General features: G+C 49.9%; 2 protein-coding genes across 4 annotated transcripts; one reads left to right on the top strand and one right to left on the bottom strand.

The window, feature by feature from the left end:
• The first annotated feature begins 331 nt into the window (after positions 1 to 331).
• Positions 332 to 3,881, top strand: syf2 (SYF2 pre-mRNA-splicing factor). The gene is made up of 7 exons (XM_018746956.2): positions 332 to 395; positions 735 to 830; positions 1,187 to 1,312; positions 1,679 to 1,796; positions 2,299 to 2,389; positions 2,818 to 2,916; positions 3,494 to 3,881. The coding sequence occupies exons 1-7, from the start codon at positions 378 to 380 to the stop codon at positions 3,657 to 3,659; spliced, it is 714 nt and encodes a 237-aa protein (XP_018602472.1). The 5' UTR covers positions 332 to 377; the 3' UTR covers positions 3,660 to 3,881.
• A 5,839-nt stretch (positions 3,882 to 9,720) lies between these two features.
• rsrp1 (arginine/serine-rich protein 1) lies at positions 9,721 to 13,861 on the bottom strand. 3 transcript variants are annotated; one of them, XR_001965902.2, is made up of 5 exons: positions 13,661 to 13,861; positions 12,897 to 12,961; positions 12,707 to 12,805; positions 10,324 to 10,407; positions 9,721 to 10,118 (listed from the first exon to the last, which is right to left on the bottom strand). XR_001965902.2 is itself a non-coding variant. In XM_018746997.1 (4 exons), the coding sequence occupies exons 1-4, from the start codon at positions 12,684 to 12,686 to the stop codon at positions 9,948 to 9,950; spliced, it is 906 nt and encodes a 301-aa protein (XP_018602513.1). In that variant the 5' UTR covers positions 12,687 to 12,700; the 3' UTR covers positions 9,721 to 9,947. The 3 variants fall into 3 exon arrangements, 2 of the variants coding, with proteins under 2 accessions (XP_018602513.1, XP_018602514.1); XM_018746997.1 differs by lacking the exons at positions 12,707 to 12,805; positions 12,897 to 12,961; positions 13,661 to 13,861 and adding exons at positions 11,929 to 12,095; positions 12,203 to 12,700; XM_018746998.1 differs by lacking the exons at positions 12,707 to 12,805; positions 12,897 to 12,961; positions 13,661 to 13,861 and adding an exon at positions 11,929 to 12,700.
• Between the last annotated feature and the right edge of the window lie 151 nt (positions 13,862 to 14,012).

Genomic DNA, 14,012 nt, shown 5'->3' with positions numbered 1-14,012 from the left:
CAGTGTGCTGCACATTCAGTTCGTAGATCAATTCTGCAGGATCCCTTAGATATTCTTTATTAAAATACACGTCTGTCATGCGATATTCAACATACGGATACAGTTCTATGCGTTTCCAGCAGTACAAGTTCATACATTTAATTTATTGAAAGGTGTCAGGATCCCTTGGCATTCACAGTATACTGAATTGTTTGTTTTTCCTTGACTCCATCGAGTCCCGACACTTGCAAACTAACAGGCGGAGCATGAACGTTCTCTCATATTAAGGTCACGTGCGCGACCTGCTACTGGCTACTGCCGCAAAGCGTTGGTCTTGTTGCCTAGGTGACTGCGTGATTACGTATTTCCTGCGTGACGCACCTCTCTCCTGCGTCAACATGGCGGCTGGCGTCGAGGTTTGTAAACGCGCAGCGTTAACGCGGACAGTTGTCGGTAGACTAAAAGTTTGTTTTACTCTTTGAGGAGATGCAGTGGAGTTCGAATGCGTGTTTCGGTGCTGAAATGACTCCGAGTAGTGTTGTTCTAAGTACCTGCACTCGTGAGGAAGCAGCAGCAGGCCTGACACCACAGACTCTCTGGTTGTGTTGTGTTGAGGGCCTGCGCTGCTTCGTTCTCCTCGATCATAATAATTTGTTCCGGAAGCCCCTTTTACCCGCCGGAGTGACAATTCGCACTGTTGCCATTGAGTGGCAAGGAGTTCACTTGTGTGTCACTTCTCTCTCTCTGTCCGACAGCTGAACGTTGTGGCCCAGCTGTCCGGCGACGAGACTCCGGCCTCCCAGAAGCGGGAGGAGCGACTGCGGAAGTTCCGCGAGCTGCACTTCAAACGGGTGAGGCGGCGGGGGGAGGGGCGCTGGTCCGTCGCTCCGTCCATTGGGCTCTGACCCTTAAGCTGTGTGTGTGTGTCAGTCAGTCAGTCAGTCAGTCAGCGCTGCACTTGCTACAACACAGCTGGTCCTGTAGTGGTTACAGTCACTGCCTTTTGGACCCAAAGGTCGATCCCCAGGCTCCAGCTGTAGTACCCTTGAGCAGGGTACTTACCCTGAATTGTTCCAGTAAAACTACCTAGCTTTAAATGGGTAAATAATTGTAACCTTAACACTGTAAGCGACATTATATTCATCCACTAAATGAATAAATGTAAATGTAAACAAGATGTGTGTGTTGTGCTTTGTGCCCCGATCAGAACGAAGCCCGCAAACTGAACCACCAGGAGGTGGTGGAGGAGGACAAGCGGCTGAAGCTGCCATCCAACTGGGAGGCAAAGAAAGCACGTCTGGAGTGGGAGCTGCAGGTGGACGAGAAGAGGAAGGTGTGTGTGTGTGGGGCTCAGCAGCCACCCTCCTCCTCTGTCCTCTTTCCCAAAAGGAGAAAGGGCCCCTTTCAGCTCATATTGCTGAATGCCAGAACTTGGGTCACATCTGGCTGCTGCAAGTGTTAATCTGATGATGATGACTGAATGATCTGATAATTGATCACCTGTTACTGGGGTTAATGAGGGTGAAACGGTAGACACTTTGTGTTGTGAATAACAATTTGTGCACTCTTATATGACTAAGAATGGTGTGGCCGTCTCCTTGTCTGATGACTGAGAGAGACATGCTGAGGAGGTGTTTGTGCTCACGCTCAAATATGGGACCTTGTGTTCTGCATGCCACAGTGAATGTGTGTGTTTCAGGAGTGCGTGGCGCAGGGGGAGGACTATGACATGGTGAAGCTGCTGGAGATCAGTGCAGAGGATGCTGAGCGCTGGGAGAGGAAGAAGAAAAAGAAGAACCCAGACCCTGGATTCTCCGGTGAGCGCTGGATCATGTGACTTCGTGTGCTTGACATGTGCAGCACAAATGCATTTGCAGATATGTGTGTGTATATAGAAACTTCTGAAGATTTGTTCCAGCTCCTCCTGCCCCTGGGAGCTGCGTTACTGCTTTATGGGTAGTTGTAATGGTACGTGTCCAGTTCGGCCCTCCGTGGGGAAGAGGACCCTGAAGGCTCCGGGTCCGAGCACTGAGAGTGCTGCTCTCCTCTCCAGCCCCTCCTCCTCAGATGCTTTTCCGCTTCATTTTGAAAGCGGAGACCCTCAGCACTGAGGATTCCTCCCAAAGCTACTGCACAGTGTTTAGGAGCTGCAGTACGTCACGCTGGAGGACCGCAGGCGGTCGGGTGCTTGGTCTGTGACCAGCTTGGCAGCAGCAGTGGCGCCTCCCAGCATGGCAACTATCTGTTCTCTAAGCTGTAGGGGAGCAAAGGGAAGGGACTGGCCTGCAGGTGGCGCTGATGAGCTTCTGCCCCCTCCAGGTTACGCTGAGGCACAACTGAGACAGTACCAGCGACTCACGAAGCAGATCCAGCCTGACATGGAGAACTACGAGCGACAGCGCGAGGAGTGGTGAGTGGCGGCGGGTTCAAGTTGGGGTTCGGACCTCAGCACCGCATCGGCGCCCAGGCCTTGTTTTTGAGGAGCACTAGTGGTCCTTATATGGCTCAATGTGGAAGGAGCCCCCTCTCGCCATCTGACACCACATGGTGCTGGGAGCCATGGGGGGGTCAGCGGACAGGCAGCAGCGCATGGAAGGTTCTTCCTGCTTTCCAGTGTGTGTTTGGGACTGAAACCCAGAGACGGTGAGAGACGTTGTTCTCATGTCTGTGGAAGGGCCTCGATTTGCTGTTTGTGGCTCTGTGGTCCTTCAGAGAACGTGATGTTCTGCTCGTTTCTCCCGAGTGAGAGCGCCTGTTGTGTGAGGGGTCTCTAGCAGCTCCTTAACGTGTGTGTTCCGTGTGTGACATGTGGCTGTTCAACTCTGTCCCCCGTCACAGTGGTGAGGACTTCCACCCCACCTCCAACAGCTTGATTCACGGTACCCACATTCCCTCCAAAGAGAGTGTTGACCGCATGGTGGAGGACGTGGAGAAGCAGTGAGTACCAGCACACCCCCTGGATGGGGTGCTAGAGGGTCTCCCCCCTCGCTGTGTGTGTGTGTGTGTGTGTGTGTTTCTCTGGTCTGTGTGGGGCTTGGTGTGGAGGGTGTGATGGAGATGGCCTGGGTGGAGTTGTGTGACCCCACAGCTTGTCCTGCCCTGGTCCTCATACCCAGTAGAGGTGTGTTACTGAGGCCTTTGTTGGATCTGCGTGTTAAACATAGTCGCTAAAGCACAATGTAAAAGCTGTTGTGGTGGTGCAATGGACACAAGCATCACACTGAGTGCGACCCGGATGCGCACGCACACGCACACACCTGCCAACCCCTTGCGTCTGATTAAATTCAGTAGCAGTGTTTGTGGAGGCTGTTGGGGTGGAGTCTTATGCTGCTGTTACACTCCAGTGTGATGTACATATCTTCTTTGAAGCTGTATGGGGAAAAGTGTGTTTGTGTGTAAGAATGAATCTGTTCTTCGTGTTTCCTTCTCTGCATTTGACTCTTGGCTGGTTGGGCTCAGTCAGTGTGTCGGCTGTTGTGATACAAACCACCACTTGTTGCCACGGCCCCTACAGGATCGAGAAGTGCTCCAAGTACAGTCGCCGCAGAGCATACAACGACGATGCCGACATCGATTACATCAACGAGAGAAACGCCAAGTTCAACAAGAAGGCCGAGCGCTTCTACGGCAAGTACACAGCTGAAATCAAGCAGAACCTGGAGAGGGGTACAGCTGTGTAGGGGGGCGGAGCTGTGCCTGACAGGCTCCACCCCTGCACTCCAGCTGCGGGTTCCTGGTGGGGTTCTCGCCCCACCGGGGACTCGGCACGGAGTTGAAGAGCAGCTGTGTGTGTTTGCGTTCTTTCAGACTCTTTTCTTGCCACTCTCTCCTCAAGTGTTTTGTCTCTTTGCATCACGTGACTTTTATGTACATTTTTCACATAAAAAATCTTTAAACCCTGACAAACTACCTGTTCTTCTGTTCATTAATAAAAGTGTGCAGCATTTGCGTGTTCTGCATTACAGAGGCAGGATGCTCATTGTGGTGTGTGTGTGTGTGTGTGTGTGTGTGTGTGTGTTTGGCTTCTTTGCACCAGTGGACTGAGAAAAGCCTCAGATGTCAGGGGGGGGGAGGGGGAAAAAAAAATCCATCCATCCATTTTCTATCCTGCTTGTCCTAGTAAGGTCACGGTGGCAGCGGGGGAGCAGAGAGGCCCAGCCGTTCCCAGGCCAACTGTGAGATATAATCCCTCCAGCAGGTCCTGGGCCAACCTCAGGGCCTTGTCCCAGTTGGCCGTGCCCGGTATACCTCCAAAGGGAGGCGTCCAGGGAGCATCAGGAGTAGCGGCTCTACTCTGAGTTCCTCCCGGATGTCCAAACTCCTCACCCTTTCACAGAGTGAGTCCCAACACCCTGCGGAGAAAACTCATTTCAGCCGCTTGTATCCGCAACCTTATTCTTTCGGTCATTATCCAGAGTTCATGATCATAGGTGAGGGTAGGGACGTAAACCGATTGACCGGTAGATAGGAGGAAGGCCTGCAACTGTGTTCCTCGAGAAATTCTATGGGAGTATGGGGTAGAATGACCGGTGAATAGAGAGCTCCACCTTATGGCTCAGCTCCCCTTTTACCACAACAGTCCAGTACGGCAACCCCATTACTGCTGCCGCTGCTCCCAGCCTGCCGCCAATCTCGCGCTCCCTTCACTCGTGAACAAGACTCCAAGATACTTGAACTCTTCCACCTGGGGCGAATTCTCTCCTCTTACCTGGAGGGGGCATACCATCCTTTTCCATGAGAGAACCATCAGCTCAGACTTTGAGGTGCTGATCCTCATCCCCACCGCTTCACACTCGGCCGCAAACCGTTCCAGTGCCTGCTGGAGGCACCCTGTGACGGTGCCAAAAGGACAACATCATCTGCAAAAAGCAGAGACGTCACCTTCCGACTCCCACACAGAATGCCCTCCTGGCCTCGGCTGCGCCTTGATATTCTGTCCATAAAAATCTCAAACAGGAATGGAGACAAAGCACAACCTTGGCGGAGCCCAACACCTACACTGAACAGGCTTGACTTAAGGCCAAGTATGTGGACACAGCTCCCAGTCATTGCCAATGTGAGCGTTGAAGTCCCCAGCAGGACTATGCAGTCTGTAGGTGGGGCCCTGTCCAGGACTCCCACCCACCATCTCCAAGAAGGTCTAATACTCTGAACTGCTGTTTAGTGTGTAAGCACACACAACCGTAAGTCGCACTGAGGCAACCTTCTCGTCCACCGGGACAAACTCCAACTGTATGGCAGCGAGCCGGGGGCTTGTGAGTATCCCCACACCCACCCGGCGCCTCTCACCCTGTGCAACTCCTGAGTTGGAGAGGGACCAGCCCCCTATCAAGGAGTTTGGTTCCAGAGCCAACGCTCTGAGTGGAGGTGAGCCCAACTATATCTAGTCGGTATCTCTCAACCTCCTGCACCAGTTCTGGCTCCTTCCCCACCAGCGAGGTTACATTCCACGTGCCAAGAGCCAGTTTCTGTCATGAGGGGCTGAGATGCCATGCGCCACCCTGCCCACTCCTACTGGTGGACCCACATGGCCCCCCCACGTTGCCTTTTTGGGCTGAGTCCGCCCGGGTTACGTGGGCTGCCCGGCCACCAGGCACTCGCCTAGGAACACTACCCCCCAGGCCTGGCTCCAGGGGTAGGTCCCGGTGACCCTATTCCAGCCGGGGTAAACGTTATTTTGTTCCCATTTGCCAAAGGGGTTTTTCGGACCATGTTAGTGTGGATCCTCACTCCAGATCTGCTCGGCACGGGAGACCCTACCAGGAGCATGCTGCTCGCGACGATAAAGCTCTGGAGATCCCTACATCACGCAAGCCCTTCTGCAATGCCAAGGCCCTGATCCAGGAAGGGGGAGGGAAACAGTTTCTGTATTATCGGCTGTATAGGAGAGGCCAACTCCCCCATCCCAATGTGGCATGGTGTGGAAAGGGCTTGTGGCCTACAAAAGGTGAAAGCGAAGAAAAGCTCTCCAGCCTTCCTCGAGTGCGAAGCCCTGTCCTCCCGGCGCCCTCTAGGGGACGGGCAGTGAGTGTCGCGCAGCTTTGGGCAGAATTCACTTGAAGTCACATGTTAAAAGAAATGTTCCCCCCAGAACAGCTCAGATGTCCTCCTGCTAACGTGAGCTTGGCTGGACGTCCTGGACGTGTACGATGAAAATGTGGAGCCGCTTCCAGGTTTGCGTATGAACGTGTGTGACAAGAGCGGCGAGTGATTTACGGCTTTTGTTCTTGGCAGCGCGGGCTGGGATGCAAATGATGTTATTCAATACATTTGATCTTGTTTGTCAGTTTGGGGAGGTGTGTGTGTGTGAGAGAGAGAGAAAGAGGAAAGGTGTAGGTGTTGAGCGCTGAGGCTCACGTTCTCTCAACTCAGAGGTTGTGCTCATTGTTCCTGATTGTCTTCTGAGGTCAATTAAGGACAAACACGTTGTCCAGGCGGGGGACGCTGCCGTTTGGAGACGTTCTCAGGCCACGGGAGAACCGCCCCTTCTCCTGCCCCCGTGCGTTCGGCTAGGGAGGCCTGCGGCCCGGTGCCGGGTGGCTGTCGGAGCGCCCCCTGCGCCCGAGCGTCCGGACAGGCGCCGGAACCCTCGAGAGACACCTGAGACACAGGGTGCACTGAGCAGAAGCCGTGTGTTTGAAGAGGACGCATCTCATGTGATGAACCCAAACACCATCTGGCGCTGCGTGCCTTTAACACGCAGAATTAAACATCAAATACCGTTTGCCTGCAGGGGGCAACTTGTAGCGTTTTTCTCAAGCTGAACTGAAAAGGCGTTTTTGTGCGCCCTCCACACAATGGACACCTTTGTCTGAGCCTGTAAACAGTTTTTTTTTTTTTTTTTTTGGATGTGTCAAGATGTGTTTGTGGTTCATTAGGAATGTTCCCAATTTAGGGCTCGGGTTCCCTGTGGCACGCTGCACCAGATGCTTATCTCTCATGCCATGGAAGGTGCCCGCGAGATACTGTAGGCCTCGAGGGCCGACCGGGATCCTGCAGCCCGGGTGAGTTCCACTCGACCGGAACTGGACCGCGGGGGCCGTGACGCGGAGGCACCGAGAGGTAGGGCTTTGACGGGGGATGTGGAAAGTTGGGGTTGTGTGGTCAAAGCCCAGTGTCTGCTACTGGTTTCATTTGTGAACGGGAGGAGTCGCTAAAGACCTTTAGCCAATTCTTCACACACAGCTACATTACTAATAACTACATTATTAGCCACCCCTCCCCCCACCTGGTAGCCAGTCTGCTGCTAATTGGTCTGTCAATTATCAATTATCATGAATTGGTCTACATCTTCATTCAACTGGTTTGTGACATCCAGTGCAGGCAACAGTGTGTGTGTGTGTGTGTGAGAGAGAGAGAGAGAGAGAGAGAGAGAGAGAGATGGAAAGCTAGTGCACTGTGGGAATGCGGTACCCACACTCAGTTTCACACTCCACCACCTAGAGTACCTCGTTTCCACACCCTCACATGCAGTGACGCTGTTTCAATCTATTTATTATTCATTATGTGTGCGCGTGTGTGGGCGACTCATAGTTGGAAGGGTTAAAAATGTGGTGAAAACGTGGAGAAAAGACACTTCTCTTGCATTGGGTTCATCTGAAACCACAGAGCAAAAGGAACTGCATCTGGAAATGTCACCCCATCCATCAGCGTCCTCCACAGCCTGTCCAACGGCGCCGTTACCACAAATAGTTTACTTCACAAAGTGACACAAATGATTCCGACGCTCATTTTCTGTACAAGGTTGTTTTTTCACTTCTGAGTATTTAGAGCATGGCCTCCATGTGATGTCTTGTGGCAAACGGTGCCACAGCGCTCTCAGCTGGGCGTCTGCATCACGCATGCCGGAAAACGTTTTTACGTCTTTTGTTGGACCCAAGACGATCGATTGTGTTTCCATATCATTGCTTAGTCCTGCTGGGGATGGAAAACTGCACATTTAAGTAAAAATGTACCTTATGGGTCATGATCTAGCTGGTAACGGGCATCCTCTAAGTCAGCTGCTTGTGTGTGAGTGTGTGTGTAAAATGATTTTTGAAGCACATCCCCCTGCTGCGTCTGTGGAGGAGACGACCTTACTTCCAGCTGCTCTTTCAAACGGTGCTCCGGAGCTTCGCCGCGTGGCCCAAGGTTTGCAGATCAGCTTTTTCACTTGAGCAGGAACTGAGGTCGTCACCGGAGGCTGACCGCAGTACGGTACCGCGCCGCTTCGCTGTCATTTAGTGAAATCCGAACCTGCAACACAAGGTGAGGAGCCCACACTATACCTGGACTCCTCGCAGCACATTCTGGGTTTTATATAGAAGTCATTACTGACACTTTAGCCCCAGCTCGCATGTCGACACAAAAGAGCCTTTTCCTGCTCTTTTTCCAGTGCGCTCAATATTATCGATCATTTTTCTCGCGGACCCTTTCGGTCAATGCAGTTTCTGTGGCTCGTACAGTTCGGTTCCTGCCCTCTGCTGCGCGGCCGCTCTTTGACCAGACGTCGCTAGGCGAAGGACCAGCAGAACCCCACCCCTGGGACTTGAACCCACAAGCACTGACTGTACTGGGAGAACTGTGTCTCCATGCACCTGTTAGCAGAAAGGCACTTTTCTTCTGACTTGCACTGCGACTGTGCACAGTAGTGTGGCATCTCAAATGGATAAAATGTCAGCATAGTTCATTAATTTTTCAAAGTGTTTACACTGACCAGCTGAATACATGGTCAATCAATGTTTTTCACTCTTTCACTTCAGGAGTAAGTATGTTCACCTAGGGCATTACAGCAAGAGGGGCATTCAAAGCTGGCCTTATGGCTTGGATGGCCTCAGCTCTCAACGCTACTCCACCTGCAGCCCCATTACTGTATGTGGGGACACATCCTGCAGTGGTTCGCCTGTTGAACGGTGAGTGAGCAATGCCTTCCCCTGCGAGGAGTTAGCAGCAATTACCGTCACGTGCGGCGACGCAAGGGGAGACTGAGAACACTTTCTAGAGGCCACTACTGCTTTGGCCTTTAGGGTCAGTCACTGGAGAAGTGCTGCACTAACTATCAGCTGTGACCACAGTTTCTCCTAAATAAAGCTTTGAACAAGAGGTTAAAAAAAAAAAAAAAAAGAGAAATAAAAAAAAATAAAAATAAAAATACAGCTTTCAGATGAGAAAGGGCAAGAGAAGCCCTTTGGCAGCCCTGATACAAACACTAAGCAGAAGCACATGTAGCATATGTGAAAGTGCCATCTAGCGGCAGAGTTGGGAAATTTACATTTATTCATTTAGCAGACGCTTTTGTCCAAAGCCACATATAGCTCATGTGACTCAAGTGAACCTAGTTTGTTCCCTACCACTTGCTGCACCGAGGTTCATTGTTCAAGTAGGTGCATAAAACACAGGATAGACAAATCCTGATACCCTCCCACCAATTCTTTTAACATAAGATACAAAGGCAAGCAAATACAATACTGGAGTAGTGGCTGATAAAAGGCTTTATCTGGTGATGCTCATGAAGTTATGGTGCATGAACATTTACACCATACATGAGCTGGAAATAAAGTACAACCAACGCCAGTGGATTAAACTCTGGCCATTGTGAAATTAATAGGGTAAAAAATGCTTTGTGCTTCTGCACTGACAGCAGGAGGTGGGGTTTGAACCCAGGACCTTTGACTACAAAACAATGACTACAGTAACTGCAACTTGAGCCATGTATTAATTTTGAAAAATTCAGTTTGCTTCTAGTTGTAAAGATGACAACAGTTTCACATAAACATCTTTATTGAAACTTGAGCAGAAGGAACAATTACACAAGAACCATAAATCTACTAATGAAATCCCACCTGTGTGAAATCGCCGTCTTCCTCCAACTATCTCACTTTACATCTGAAAGAAAACTAACATTGAAATAGTATAAACAGATAATGGTGTCATCACTGTACAAGAATATGATACAGTATGTACAAGCAGTCCATGTGTCCCCCGCTGGGCTACCGTGTCTTGTAGGGCGACTGTTTGTGAGCGGGCAGAGGAAATGACTGTGCTTTGATCGGGACCCATTGACCATAAGGGCTGCCCCCAGTCACACTGTCCTCGCTGGTGCTTGCTGGGCTCTCTGGACCGTGGGAGGCTTTGGATGTGGTCGGCTTGGCCACCGAGTTCTACATGGAAACAGGAAACAAGCTCCAGTAACCGCTTGTTACTTGTAAGTGCGTAAGGTAAAGAGCAGGTTCACAAAAAGGACATCTGTAGCAGACTAGAAGTACAGGATTACAGGTTGTTATGTTCTGCACCACATTATAAACGCAATGTGCAAACCACCATTTTCATTGCTAGAAGTTACAAACATGGCAAGTAAATACTTACATGAATACTGAAAGTGATGACTTTGTTCTTTGGTGATGTCTTGGGGCTGGGAACATCCTCTTCGACTTCTCTTACTTTATTCTGCTGCAAAGAAACAAAAAAGAAGAACAAACTAAATTAGATTCCATGGAGAGTATACTTTGACAGTCAACTCATGTTTCACATTCATGATGACATGTTCATTTCTGTTCTTTATTTCAGCATCTAACTGGCCAAACTATCTGCTGTACTCTTAAAAGTTCTGGCTCCATTTCCTACCTTGATCCAGTAACAGGTTCACACACTTGTGTTCAGTATGAACCCTCAGACTCACAAGCATTAAGTGCATACAGTGTACAAGTATCATCTCACACAATGCATAGACTCATCTGAGGAAAACCAAAGAAAACAAGAAAATCATGTTTTGAAAAAGGCTGCCATGTCTGACTGCTGCCACCAGCAGCTCCAGACTCCACCTGCGCGAGACCAACTTATCTTTGGCAAACGAAGTCGGGTTCTTCTTCTTTGACAAGATTTCTTGTCTGGAATACAGTGAATAAAAGGCAGTTACAAACCTTTTGCTGAAAAACAGTGTACAGATGAGCCCTATATAGAGCTCAACTGTACCCAAGCACGTTTCACAGTTCTCAATAATTGGCAGCACTAAATTTGTTGTCCCCCCTCAAACCCTACAATTTGTTGTGGACTAACTCAATAATGGTAAAGACACTGATACTTCCAATCATTCTACAAACAATGGCAACATGCCACTGTTGCTCAGGCAACTGTCAAGTCTATACAGTCACAGGTAACTAGTCACATAGGACTACAAGCAAAGAATGTGTTTGTCGCCTGATGCGTGCCAGTAGCAGCTGAAGGGCTCTGAGCATAGTGCACCGGTCACATTTGCCCACCCTTCCCACAATCCCCATGTCACCCAAGTCACTCTACAAGTCACCTCATGCCACCTCCTTCCCCAGGCACCCTGAGGTGAGCACCACTGTCATGTGATCTATAAAAACAGAAATAGAGCATGTAAAGCTAAACTGCATTCCTGCTGACAAAACGGGGAAAGATTAAAAAACAAGCAGAAAAGTCTTTTCTACATGCAAAACAGAGCAGAAGGATGATGAAGCATGCAACACCTGGGAAGACCTGAACATCACACTGTGTGCACGCATTTATTGTGCTTTGCTTCTCAGTTGGAAGGTATACAATCTGTCAGATCCATAGGCTGATTCAGGACTAAAGCTTAGCTTTAGTTACAAGTGTTTACTGTCCCATGTGGCATTATGCCTGTGGCTTCATGCAAACACACACTACATTTCAATCAAAATGACAAATGATGTTATTTTTAACTTGGCACAGATTGAACCAAGTCAAAATCCATCTCTACACCAACATGTACCAACTAAATCAATGGAGAAAAATATGCCAGCTGGTATGTGGCCAGCAAGATTTATGAAGCCATTGTTTAAAGGAAGAAGTGACACTCCTTGCATTGGTTGTGTGTTACAGGCTTTCTGAGCCTGTGACTAGCATGTGTCTCCAAGACAAATCTGCAGTGGACTGTGACCTCAACTTTGACAGGGTGGGGACAAGAATGTGATCCTGTGCTACACCCACCTCAATCTGCCTCCTTAAGACAGACCCCTCTGAATTAAACCTCTGCAGGTGTGAGGACTCCACTGGTTCACCCAGGATGGATTTTACACTAGCAGGTAGTTCCAGCGTCTCCACCCCCAGGGCCTTGGCTGCATTGGCCTGGGCAATCTTGAGGAGCTCCCTCTTATCTATGCGCACGAAGAAACAAGCAATGAACATCTGCTCTTTTGTTGATTCAGCTGCAGAACTGTGACAGTTCACTGTGCCATTTAGCATTTTCCTCTGCTGATCATACCATCTAAGCTCAGGTGGATGTTGGCACCAATGGGTGATCTCGCCCGGCTTCTGGCGCTCCCATAAGTAGAGGAGATGAACCTGGTCCTGCCCACAAACCCATAGAGCCTGTGGCCAGCGGACCTGGAGCGAGACCGGGATCGTGATCTTGAGCGAGTCATGCACCTCCTTCGGTGCCATCTGGGTGATGGGGAGCGGCTGTAAGAGCGCGAGTGTGCCCGATACCGGCGGGGAGGAGACCGATGGTACCGCCTGCTGCAGGGGGAGCGGGATACAACCCTGTGGCAACGTGGACGGGGCTGTGATCGGGACCAGCTGGATGACCAAGACCTGGACCCGGATCTCCTACAGCCATGCCGACGTGAACTTCGGCGTCTACGCCCACGAGATCCGCTACTGCGACTGCTCTGGGTCGAATGCGAACTGCTAGAGCAAGAGCTGGACATGCTAGACGCAGAAGGAGAGCGTGATCGTGATCGTCTCATGGGCACAGCAGGTCCACCACCTTGCTGGTTTCTGGCAACCTTCAAAGACAGGTCAGAGCCAGCCGGCGCTGCCCAGTCAGCAGGGGCTTGTAATTCTCTCTCTATCTTCATCTTTTTATCTGAAAATTAGACAATTCAAGATTTAATCTATAAAATGCATTCAAATGTCAAGGGCTCATAAACTGTGTGTATGGAAAGGGTTAAACTTACCACTGCTGTCAAGCCGTTTGTCTTCGGAATCACCTGGGCCGATCTTCGGCTCCAAGTCGGCCCCCCTGAAAAAGACACTTAGCGTTTAACTTCAGTAAAAGAGCCCCAGCATTCACAGCCGCAGTCTCCCTCCATCGGCCAGTCGTGGAACTACAGGCGGATCGCCTGCGGGGCAGCCTGAAACCGCAGGCTCCGCCTCTCTGTCTCCCTCTATAGGAAATTGGTGGAACTGGCGGAAGTTTCACGAAGCAGACGACTCTCGAACTTTCCTTACCATTGATTCTTTCCAGTCTCATACTCTGGTAAGGTAAGTTACGAAAGACGGATAATTTCTTTAAAACGTCAAATCACTAACGTTGAAATGAACCGTCAACAGTAAATGAGCCCTGTTAAAAAAACAACAGGTCTAACGAGGCTTTACCTGACCTCATTTTCGTAATAAAATTAATAGTAATACACCGCCGACTGATTGTATTTTAAACCAGTCTGGACTGAAATGCCGATTCACCTCTCTCCTTGCAGCACTGTGACTGTAGTGTTATATACACATAAACACGGAAACATACATTCTGATTCTCTGTTCCTTGAATCCATGATGATGATTCCTTCAAGCTCCATCCATTAAAAAAAAAGAATTCATCAACCTTTTTTGCCTTATACCTACTAATGACCTACCTCGAATTACGAGAGAAAACAGAAGAAGAAGAGTATTAATAATTACAAGCAATGAATCTGCATAGGTAACAAGTTACAAAAGAACTTACGGTTCCTCGTGAAGAAGAGAGGCAGAAAAACAGCTCCCGTTATTCTGAAGCATTTTTCAGCTACTTCTGACAGAAAAGGTGGGCTTTCAACCGTATTTCCTACACCAAATGCTTCGAATTTAAGCCAAGAAGATCTCCGACAGGCAGACACAACTCAAACACACCACTTCTCTCTGAGCGCTCTGCTGCGTAATGAAATTGATGTGGGTTATCCTAGCAAAACCGGGCAGCGCTAACGTGACGTTATCGTCAGCGGCGTCACTCATTGGTGGAAAGCCGAGCGCTAGAACGTTCCTGCGATCTGTGATTGGCTACCGCGCCTCCCCTCGCCCGCCCGCGAGGCTGACCTTGT

The sequence above is a fragment of the Scleropages formosus genome, chromosome 15 (assembly GCF_900964775.1).
Source record: "Scleropages formosus chromosome 15, fSclFor1.1, whole genome shotgun sequence".
NCBI lineage: Eukaryota > Metazoa > Chordata > Actinopteri > Osteoglossiformes > Osteoglossidae > Scleropages > Scleropages formosus.
The sequence above is the reverse complement of the archived record's forward strand: the minus strand, read 5'-3'. Positions and strand labels throughout refer to the sequence as shown.